The sequence below is a fragment of the Cannabis sativa genome, chromosome 4, assembly GCF_029168945.1.
Source record: "Cannabis sativa cultivar Pink pepper isolate KNU-18-1 chromosome 4, ASM2916894v1, whole genome shotgun sequence".
Lineage (NCBI taxonomy): Eukaryota > Viridiplantae > Streptophyta > Magnoliopsida > Rosales > Cannabaceae > Cannabis > Cannabis sativa.
In genome coordinates this window covers 4,501,683-4,513,838 of record NC_083604.1, presented here as the reverse complement: position 1 = coordinate 4,513,838, position 12,156 = coordinate 4,501,683, and the positions used below count along the sequence as shown (strand labels likewise).

General features: G+C 31.4%; 2 protein-coding genes across 2 annotated transcripts; one reads left to right on the top strand and one right to left on the bottom strand.

The window, feature by feature from the left end:
• The first annotated feature begins 2,519 nt into the window (after window positions 1-2,519).
• LOC133036731 (tetraspanin-8-like) lies at window positions 2,520-3,259 on the top strand. Its single transcript, XM_061113458.1, has 2 exons — window positions 2,520-2,597; window positions 2,882-3,259. Exons 1-2 carry the CDS (start codon window positions 2,520-2,522, stop codon window positions 3,257-3,259), a joined length of 456 nt encoding a protein of 151 aa, XP_060969441.1.
• Window positions 3,260-5,422: 2,163 nt separating this feature from the next.
• LOC133036626 (uncharacterized) lies at window positions 5,423-9,081 on the bottom strand. Its single transcript, XM_061113183.1, has 6 exons — window positions 8,895-9,081; window positions 8,626-8,762; window positions 7,664-7,744; window positions 7,479-7,580; window positions 6,690-6,897; window positions 5,423-6,602 (listed from the first exon to the last, which is right to left on the bottom strand). The coding sequence occupies exons 1-6, from the start codon at window positions 8,950-8,952 to the stop codon at window positions 5,734-5,736; spliced, it is 1,455 nt and encodes a 484-aa protein (XP_060969166.1). The 5' UTR covers window positions 8,953-9,081; the 3' UTR covers window positions 5,423-5,733.
• Window positions 9,082-12,156: the final 3,075 nt, after the last annotated feature.

Sequence of the window (12,156 nt, the reverse complement as noted above, 5' to 3'; positions counted from 1 at the left end):
TTCAAAGTGAAGCTTTCAAACAAATTTGAAAAGATGAGAAAATGGGGGGAAATGGATGAACAGTGGGAAGAATATAGTAGAGTGAGCCAAGTATGGATTAAGTATAAAATTTTAATTATTGTAATAGTATATCATGTATATGGTATTGTAGGGAACAACATTTTGAGAGTCATGTCCTAATTGCAAAAGTGTATGATTCTAGCTTTCACAAACCAGATTGTGTAATTTATGTGTTCTGTTCTGTTTTCTATTGTGTTGCCTTTTGGTTTAGAAATTAAATTTCTGTATGCTTGTGTTATTAGAACAGGCTATATGATTCTAGCTTTTACAAACCAAATAGTGTATGTTTTCTATTGTTGTGTTTTTTTGTTTATGAATTAAATTTCTATATTATTGCTTTGGAAAAGGTTGTAAAGTAATGTTTTCCATTGAAATATTTACATTATTTGATCCATAATGAATATATATAGGTTGCTATTCTAGTGAATCGTAGATGCCCTTGCTACATAAAATTAAGTAACCTTAAATGTTAAGTAACATTTTTCCACACACTTCTCAGTTCAAGTTCTTTCTTCTTAAGGGTTCGATGATGCTTTTTTGTACTCTCTTTTCTTCACAGATTGTTGTTACTGCTAATTTCGTCAAAATAGCATTCTTTGCCTCTTCCAGCTTCAGCTTCAATATTTTTTTATTCACTTTATAGGAAACACTAACAAGAGCTCACATATGCATAGCAACTCTAAACACTAGCACAAAGAGTAAATTATACAGACATGTTCCAATTACACAAGTGAAAATTTATTTACATCTTATAAACTTCAATTAATTGTTAAAAATTACTTTTAATATTTTTTTTAAATTTCTTTTGGCATTATTTTCTTAATATTGATAGTTAGTTTTTTTTTTATTATTTTCATAAATTAAAGATATATAATTTATATAAAATAAAAATTATTAAAATGATACTTTATGGGGTGCAAATAAGAAACTCATAAATAATTGTTTCATTTTGAAATTAACTCTTATATGTAGCAAATAAGAAACTCATTAGTAACTTTTCACTTTACAAATAGCAATCAAATAAAAAAGTAATGAGTAACTTTTTATTTAAAATTTAACTCATATGTCATTTGATCTGTTAGATAAAAAAAAGTAATACAAATGGAGTACTCATAAAATGACACCACTATTTTAGTTTTCCAAATCTAAAATCTCATATATTACTAAATCTGAATGTATATCAAACCTAATATCTTAAATAAAAAATATTAAATGAGAAACTATATTGTTAATAATTAAAGAGATAATTAGTTAGCGGTTTCCTATATTATTAACTAAATTCAAATTTGTGAAAACCATATTGAAATACGCTAATAATGGTATACCATTATTTATGAGTTTACTTATATTGTCGATTTTCTTCTTTCTTTTATAGTGTCCTCTTTTTTATTTTTAAGAAAATAAATAGGCTTCAGAGAATTTTCCTAAAAAAAACTTATATAAAAGTATTATCTTAGAATTATGACTACAGATTGTAAACAAAGTATAGTTAGAATAGAAAGGATTTTAAGGTAAGAGGATTGTTCGGATCTGAGTGAACTTGTTCAGAGAAAGTTAAACAAAGAAATCTTTAAGCTTGAATGCCAATATTGTAATCTCATTGTGTAGCTGTGTTAAAGTGGTTAGCCATTGATGAACAAGAACCAGAAAACAGAGAAGGAAAACAGAGAGAGAGGAAAGATAGAAAGGAAAGGAAAGAGTAGCAAAGATTGAAGAAAGATTCATTGCATTGAACAGAAAGTGTTACAGCATTTATACTAGGGATACAACTGAAACAATAACAGAATTTCAACAGATTCTTACAACTAACTCAAACAACATTAAACACGTGCTTGAATTAATCTCCAACTAACTCTAACAACCTAATAGACTTAACTGTCTTCAACACCTCCCCTCAAACTCATAATTGAACGATCTTCGATTTTGAGTTTGTGCCTGAACTCAGCAAACCTTTGACTTGATATGGCTTTGGTTAGACCATCAACTAACTGGTCATAAGAGGATAGATGTTTGATCTGTATAGTTTTGTTGAGAACTTTTTCTCTAATGAAATATAAGTCAAGTTCAATGTGCTTTGTCCTCTGATGTAGCATAGGGTTCTGAGTTAGCATTATGGTGCTTAGGTTGTCACACCATATGGTTGGAGTTTGAGTTAGCTGTAACCTCGCCCGTAGAACAAGTATTGCAGCCATGTTAGCTCTGCTGTAACACTAGCATCACTTATATATTCAGCCTCTGTGCTGGATCTAGATACAGTTTGCTGCTTCCTACTTTTCCAAGCAATGAGATTTGAGCCAAGAAAATATTGCAAATCCTGTAGTGGATCTCCTACCATCTGGGTCTGAGGCCCAATCAGCATCACAGTAGGCTACAAGATCCAAGTTTGCTAGTTTTTGCAGGTGCAAACCATGATTTGTTGTGCCACTCACATATCTTAGGATTCGTTTGACTGGTGACCAATGTGTGGAAAGAGGTTTTTGCATGAATTGACACACCTTGTTCACACTAAAGGAAAGTTCAGGCCTTGTAATGGTCAAGTATTGCAATGCTCCAACAATTGACCTATAATGGTGAACAGCTTCCACGGGTTCCCCCTAGTAAGTAGATAAACGAATGCTACTTGTCATAGGAGTAGGGGCTGGTTTAGTATTGCTCATTTGGGCCTTAGCTAGGAGATCCTTGGCATATTTAGCTTGAGACAAGTGTAAACTAGCATCGGATTGAGTAACTTCAATGCCCAAAAAGTATGAAAGAGGCCTTAAGTCTTTAAGGGCAAACTGCCTATTGAAAAAAACTGTATAATATCTTTTATTATTTGCAGGTATATATATATTTTATTGGGAAAATTTCGGAGGTTTGGCAAGGGGATAGCGAGTGTGAGAAGTTTCTTTCTGTAATTGTTCTTGGGGTTTTTCTGATGGTTGCTGGAATTAATTATTGGGGCAGAGTTTCTGATGGTTGTTATGTTTCTACTCATTTCTCTTTCACTATTTTTGCCTTAGTTGTTTCTAACAAAGGTGGTGGAAGAGTTGTCTCTGACATGGGTTATAAGGAGGAGTATAGGCTTGGTGATTACTCTCACTGCAACAAAATCAAGAGCTGTCTTATTCATGGAAAAGTCTCTTCTTCTTTCTCTCAGAAACATCTCAATGATTCTGTCACAGAGTTTTTCTTTATTGTTCAAAAATTAGAGATATAAATAAATAAATGGTTGATGAACTTATGCTCTCTTGAGATTTGCTTGGATTTACATATATATATAATGCTATCTTCATCATAACTAGTAGTTTTTGTAATACATGAGTACTAACACAAGTTCATCCTCTCTATCTTAACAATTAGGACTTGGAGTATATCTTTATTATGCAATGGAGAGAACCACTTTCATCAGTTTTCACTGATCAACTTTGGTATTACTGTAATCTTCAAAATGAATCATGTGTATATCTTACATATCTTATGTTTGATCTTGTGTTAATTTGAGTGTTATGTATGCTTTATGAGATTTGTATATAGAAAGGCTTTTAAGGTAAGAGGATTGTTCTGATCTGAGTGAACTTGTTCAGAGAAAGTTAAACAAAGAAATCTTTAAGCTGTGATTTGATCATTCTTTTGTTTTTCTTTTACTCATCGCTTTTGCTCTTACTTCTTGGTGGTTTCATAAATGTGAATATACAAGGAGACTTCTTGGTAATGAGGATTCTAATGACAGTTTGTATTCTGTTATTTTGCCTAGCTGTCTTAGATATTTTCTTGTTTAATCAACTTGTATAAATTGCTGTACTGTAATTCTGTTCAATGAGATCATTCTTTCTTCTCCTTCCTTTTTCTCTCTTTCTCTGCCTTTGTTCATCTTTGTTATTCTGGCTTTAATCTTTCTTTTTGGTTCATGGCTCCGAGGTTTAACACAATAAATTTTTTGGTTGCATCAAGATCTACAATTGTATTTTCTAACAATTATTCTTGGTCATAAACCAATTCTTTTGCAAATGTTATATATGTTTACTTGAGAAATGAAGTAATTTGTTAGTGTGGTCCCCTAATAGAACAACTACAATAATACTTACTGTTTTAATAAAAATGTTGTGAAACAATCACTATTGCAGCTCAAGGAATCCACACAAACACAATCATAGATTGATCAAAGACATAATAGGAAGTAATTGGATAGATTAGATTTAAGAACAATCAAGTAAACATAGAAAGAACACAGCATTGCACACAAGATTAAGCTATGAACAATTCAAGCTTTAATCAAATCTTCTCTGATCTCTAGTGTTTAACCTCTCTCTCTAGACTAAAAATACAATGAATGAACTAGCTCTATTACAACTGAAAAAACAGGTATTTATAGTTAACCGAATCCTGCCAAGTCACTAATCCGAGTGACTCTACTAATAGTAACAAATGACTTGCCTACTAGTTAATTAGTTGGCTTGATGGAAATTAAAAATGACTTAATGGGCATTTGATATTGCTGTTGGTGGGCTGGGCTTCTTCTTAGCTATGGCTCATAATTGAAAAACTATGATTAACTCATAATTCAGATACTAGTAGTCCAAAATTTGACTGAAAATTAGCTTTAGATTGATTGACTACCAAGTGTTTGGTTGGCTAAACTCAAATGGTTTTTTCTTTCTTTCTCTCCAAATATTAAATGCTTGTTTATTCACAAGTGAATAGCAAGGATTAATCTTATTGATTAATGTTGTTCCTTTTTCTTTGCAGGCAATTAGAGGAGCCTTTACATTTATCTTGGACATAAATACAAGAGGAAACTAAGATTATTGAACCACCGAACATATTTGGCTCAAACAAAGCATGTTATTTTATATGTACTAGTATCTAAAGTGACAAGTGAACATACAATCAATCAAGAATCATTTTGCTTCAATGCATAAATCTAGAGATAGTACTATCAATTGATTCCTTCCAATGTATTGTGTTTGAGTGTCATGTCTTTGTATGGTAAATTATGTTGCTTAATATTATGTTAGTTATGTTTTGAATTGGTTCCTTTCCTAGCTGTTTGAGCTGTTTATCTAAGTTGTCCTTAGATGCATCTATTTTGTCTGGCTTCATTTATCTTTTCCAGGTCAACTTTAAGTTTGTTTCATTAATTGGTTCAGCTCATTACCAGGTGACTCGAGCTGTTGCCTTAGTTAGTTGAGTTGGTTTTACCGAAGTGCTAGCTATATTAAGCTGATCTAGCCTTCTCTAACTAACTCTCCACACAACTATTTTAAGAAACTCAACAAATGACTCTTAATATAAACCAACCCAACCCAACTTTAATACCACTTGTAAGACAACACAACAACACGTGAAAACGTAATTACTATTATTATTGCAAAAATAATTACACCAAAACTTGAACATAAGCCATAATATACTAAGCACTCACACCTTTACAACAATTATATATAATTCACACCTTGAGGACCCCAAGGTCCATATATATACTTTAACTGTTCTAGAAAATTTTAGCAATTGTGCTTGAGCTTTAGTTTAAGGTCCAAGTATTAGAATTCACTTCATTCATTTAAACAGTACTTAACTATTCTAGAACTTTCTAAGTCAGTAGTGACTTTCAACATCACACAGTATAAAACACAAAGACATAAAATAGAACAAAACACAAAACTATAACAATCTGGTTTCTAAAAGCAAGATTCAATGCTTGCTACAAGACTGGTAAAATCCTATAATGTTCACTACACTAGCACATATATGAACTATTATAAGCACAACTACAATCTTATGGCTGCCCCATTTTTTGGTCTTCTTTTCCCGTATTTTGTCCTCTTTGAGTTTGCTTGAAAGCTTGGCTTTCAAAACGCTAGCTGACTCGAGAGTGTTTCTAGGGTACCAACTCTCGAAATTATTCGAATCATCACTCTCAACAACACTAATGAGATGCTCATTCATCCTTAAAAGTTCACTAGCATATTTTTGTTCCAGCCACTTCTCATTTGTGATGTGTGTAAGCCAATAAAGACACCCTGAAATAATAGTTAGTACTGATGCTATAAGGGCAAGACCACCGCTACACCCTGGAATTATGGCCCCAAACCATCCTTGTAAGGCAAGGGTGAAAGAAACTATTACTACAAATGGACCATCTACTATCTTAGACTTATTTTGCATATCCTCAATTTTTTTGTCCAATTCTTTGAAGTATTCATTCTTCTTTGTGCTGCAGCTTTCTAACTTCGGCTCTAATTTTGGCTCTTCGACTATTGTTACATTTTCAAATATCGAAAATGTTCCTACACATTTGACACCAACCTTCCATTTGATTGGAAAGTTTAATAAAGTTTCTGTCGAGTGAGACCACCTCAAGTGTTCATTCTTTATGTTGCGTTTCTGAAAGGCTTTCAACATTTCAGGATAAAAGGAGAAGAACTCATCCTCTGTGATGATTTGGTTCTCAAAGAGCGCCTTGTAAAACTGGTTAAAAACTTTCCGAGGAAATAGTGTGGAAATCACTAATGCAACTAATGCTGCAATAAGTGAGGGTCTCATCTTTGCAACCCAATATTCTGCCAAAAATAGGAAAAAAAGCAATTAGTTAAACGAGAGCAATAATAAAAATGAAATTTTCAATAAATAATTTTAATTTGACTTACCACACTGCAATTGTACTATAGTTTGACAGAATAAATCAGTGTAGTCGTGAAAATGGAACTGCATTCCCACCAGAGATTCAAAATAACTTGCAAAACTTAAAGGAGTGACAACTCCTAAGCTCTTAGTAAATCCAAGTGCGTTCAAGATTTGGAACTCCATATCATAACACTTACTTTGTGTTATGCTATGGAGTTCCCAATATTTTGCCTGTTTGATAAGATTATTTTAGTAATAATAAAGTTATTCAAAGCACTAGAAAGACAAAGGAGAAAAAACACATAAATCAAGAGAGGATAGAAAGAAAGGAAAAAGAAAAACTCTTAAGAGAGCAGACTTGTTATTATAGTTGGTTAACCTTTAAGGGTTCGTTTGGAACGCCGTATTAGGTCGTATTGTATTGTATTGTATTATATTGAATTGTATTTTATACAATATTTTTATGTAAAACTATATGTGGTATTAACTTTTATTGACACCTAAATATATAATATTTTAGTATAAATTAAAGTTTAACATAGTATTATATAAAAATATGATATATAATCTAATTCAATGTAATACAATACAATACAATACGACCTAATACAGCGTTCCAAACGAGCCCTAAGAGAAAGACATGCCTAAACAAACTTACATAGCTAATGAATCATTAACTAATTCAGCTAAAGACAGCTAGATAACAAGATTAAACAACAGAAGAATAAAAGCAAAAAACAGAATGAATTAATTAATTATAAGACTGGAAGATACTCAATTAAAACAGATTAACTAATTAGTTAATAACATACCTTAAGATGACCAATGGAAAAGTATTTGTCTCTTGTTTTCCAAGCAATGTCAAGACAACATAGGGCAATGAGATCAATGCTTGTTTCACTTTCATACTCAACCTAAGAAATTAATAATTGTTAGAGTGAAACAACAATAAATTTTGAAAAAATCATGTCATGGCATTATTTAATTAATGAAGTACCTGTTCTTTACAGACGTAGAGATTGAACAGATTTGCAGCCAGATATGGAATCCAAGCGTCGAATGGTTCCCATTTAGAATACTGCATTTACAAATAAAATGAATATTACTAATATATATCTAACATATATCATTTTGTGTTTATCATACTATCTATATATATTCAAATCAGTCAAACAAAATGCTTACAAGGTGGATAAATAGAAGACGCTCAATCATCTCTCTCAAACAAGATTAATTTATTTGATAGAAAAGTTAGTTTATGGTTATTTTTAAAGATAATGAATTATGTGATTAGTTGGAATAAAACTTGGATGATTTGAATGGGGAAGGAAGAACATAATATCCTAGGCTTGTAAACTATTATTTAGTAGAATCTTAACTAAAGTGGAAGGAAGAACAGAACAAGAGGGTAAAAAGGAATTCTGCATGTTGTAGACCCTCTTATATATTTAATTGACTCAATCATAGCCTCCCCACTAGAGCTATTTGTTGAACTTGGCTATTTTACATCAAAATCCAAGTCTCAGCAAAATGTTGTGATGGAAAGTAAGCATAGCACCTTCCAACATTTTGAGCCCACATGAGCTAGGATTGTGTGTTTCTAACTGGTACTGTTAAAGCTACTTGCACTAAAAAAACCAGTTATCTAGGGTGCAAACCAGGTGTAACACATATGAATCATTGCACTAAATAAAACAATTTTGATGGTGAAGCTCTCTCTGATAGAAATGAATAATAGCACAACTCTTGAGGAGCATTTCATTTAAGTTTCTTTTGTTTCATTTTAGTTCTCTCTATATTTCTAATATTTATGCAAGAGGAAAACAGATTAAGAAATATATTAAAAATATACAAATAACCTCACATACTCTAACCAATGTGAGAGATAAATTCTAGCAGTTTATGAAGAACTACACCAAAACATATAAGACGCTTTGATGGGTCAAGAAGATTACTTACTTTGTCTATAATCAAAATGGATCTATTGTGCAAATTTCTGTGGAGATTGCTTTTGCCAACTTCCATGGCTAAGTATTTTTCCCAACCACTGGTGATTTGAAGTGGATTAAACATATCACAGGTAACTTTTGTTACTCCTTTTCATTAACAAGAACACAATAATGAGATATTTGAGTTAAAAAGAATATTTAAGTCAATTTCATAATAGTATTCTTATAAACACAGATTTTGACTAAGAAAGTTACATCTAACATATTGTATAAACTTACCTTCAAATGGGAGAAGGTTTAGTCCCATTTTTTCATTCATGTGCCTTCCTTTGTCCATTAAGCTAATCCTATTACCAAAGTAGCTCCAATTTATTGGTATATAAAGTTAGAACACAATAAACACACACATATATATATATATATATTAAGTTTAAGAAGAAAAATAGAAAGTTGAGAAGAAAAAGAAATACCTTCTGCTACTAAGAAGAGAGAAAAGAGAAGGGTTTTCTTTGTATAGCTCAGTTCAAAATGAGAAATGCAAAAAGGACATATCAAATAACAACAAGGGTCATTTCAATAATACACATAAGGGTCATATTTTTTTTTGTAACAATACATTATTTTTATAAAAACAAACCATATTCCATGTTGTCATTTATAATAAGTACTATTGTTATATACTATAAGCGCATGTTTCCTTGTAAAAAGGAATTGATTTAAAACCATTTTCATAAGAATTGGTTTAGAACCATGTTCATATATAAGAATTGATTCAAAACCATGTTCATAGATGAAATAACCATCAACTAGTGAATATAAAAGAACCATCAACTAATGTGATTATTGACTGATACACCACAAGGTCAACATAAAGACCTAGTGCTGCTTCCTACTTGGTTCAAAAACACATTACACAATTTGTAGTAGTATGCAGTATTGAATTATTTTTTAGGCTTTCTATTGTTATTATTAAATAAATTTATTTACATAATAATGTAAAAATTTACATGTATATATTGATATAGAAATTAAGAAAAGAATAAGCAGCTTAGATCCACCGGCATGATGAGGCCCACCAACATCATTACACAACACACACACGGCCCAACATTTGAATTTAAATGACCCAATACCTCGGGCCCACCAATCCAAGCCAGCTTTATTCAAATGCATATCTTCTAAAACAAGGAGGAAAGCTAACTTTCCATGTTCAGGACCTTAATTATATGTATATTACGATTAAAAAGAGGGAGGAAGAGGAAAGAGGAAGAAATAGCAGAGGCAGAGGCAGACATTGTCTTGATGTATCAAGCAAAATAGCAGAGGCAACTGCTAGGCCTCAACACTGTGTGTGCAGTGAAGAGTGGCAAACCACATTGTTAGAAGACATGTCCTCCTCTGTCCAACTTCACGTACGACTGGTTTCTCCTTCATCCAAAAAAAAAAAAAAAGAAAAAAAAAAAGATGACATGTTTTTGCTTGGATATCACAATTGATTGGATAGAATACTTGGACATGGAGGTTTCAAAAAGTAATCTCAGTAAAAATCTTCATGACAGGTCAATTTTGCTTATAGAGATGGTAAGTAGTCTTGTCTTGTCTTGGCCCATCAAGCTGTTTGTTGTTAAGTGTTTTGCTCTACTTCTTTTTTACTATACATCAATTCAATTCAACAAATGAGTTTGTGAGATGACTGGGATCTTTGCATAAATATTAGAATATAGAGAGAAAATAAATGAAACTTAAGAAACCAACTAACTAATTAAACAGTGGCTAACACCCAGCTATACACAAATCTAACCACCAACACATCTTAAAGCTGAAACAGAGTAGAAAATAAGGATTTGATGAAAACAACATTTTGCTGAGGCATGGATTTTGATGTAAAATGCCAAGTTTAGGAAATAGCTCAAACATGAATTGATTTAAATTAAAACCATTTTCATAACAATTGATTTAAAACCATGTTCATAAGAATTGGTTTAAAACCATGTTCATAAGAATTTGATTTAAAATGCCAAGTTTAGGAAATAGCTCAATCACCAAATGAGTCTTGCTCCTATTACAAACCAACTCTCTCCCCAGAATTCTCTATCAAAACAAAACTTTGAGTACAAGTGCTTCCACATAACTAAACTTCAACAGATACAACGAACAACTAGTGAAAGAGTCTAACTGAAAATAACTCATCACAAGTGTCATGAACTGTAGCCACACAAAAATCGTAATCCTTTTCTATCAAATAAATTAATCTTGTTTGATTGATTTGAATATATATATATATATATATATATATGTAAATAGTTGTGATGACTAATAGATTTTGGACTATTAGTTATTATTTATTTGATTTGTAAATGCAGTATTCTAAATTTGAACCATTTGACGCTTGGATTCCGTACCTAGCTGTAAATATTTTCAATCTCTATGTCTGTAGAGAAAAGGTACTTCATTAACTAAATAATACCATGATGTAGCTACCTACTCGTTGCTTCTCAAGTCATGTTAAGTGCTGGATGTAATTGGTTTCTATTTTGTTGAGCTATTTTCAAAAACCAAACAACAAGTTACACTTAGCAGCTACATTAGAATGCTTTGTTTTACTTTTAACATTTTTTTATTTCTTAGGTTGACCATGAAAATGAAAGAACCATTGATCTCATTGCTTTAAGTTGTCTTTCCATTGTTTGGAAGTCAAGGGAGAAAGATTTCTCCATCCTTATGCATAAGGTATTTTATTAATTAGTTACTTACTTTTCCATCCATTTATTATTACTAAAACGATTTTATCGAACAGGCAAAATATAAAGAACTCCATACTATAACACTAAATATGTGTTTAGATATGGAGTTTCAAATCTTGGATGTCATTGGATGTACTCCGAAGAGCATAACAATTGTGACTCCTTTAAATCTTGGAAAGTATTTCGAATCCATACAGAAAATGAACTTCGATTTTGACAAGTATGGTGCTTTATTTTGTAAGACCATAATACAGTGTCAAAGTGGTAAGTCAAATTAAATTATTAAGTTTTTAATTTTTAATTTTTGTTATTGTTCTCATTTCAATTAATTACTTTTGTAGAATATTGGGTGGCAAAGTTGAGGCCCTCACTTATTGCAGCATTAGGTGCATTGGTGATTTCTATACTATTCTCTCTAAAAGTTTTTAATAATTTTTACAAGGCGCTCGAAAAGAACCAATTTATCACAGAGGTAAGTTATCTCCAATAAATAATTACATAATTTTTAAAAGTGTTTAAATAAAATATAAATCAATTGGTTGCAGGATGAGTTTATCTGTTATTTTCTCGAAATGTTGAAGCTATTTCAGAAACTCAAGATCGATAAAGAACATACACCAGTGTTTGATTTTCCAATCAAATGGAAAAATAATATCAAATGTGCAAGTAGATTCTTGATATTCACAAATATGAGAATTATTGAACAACCGAAGTTAGAAGTAAAGTTGGAAAATTGCAAGAAAAAAAAATGATTATTTGAAATGCTTGGACCAGCAAATTGGCAAATTAGAGAAACA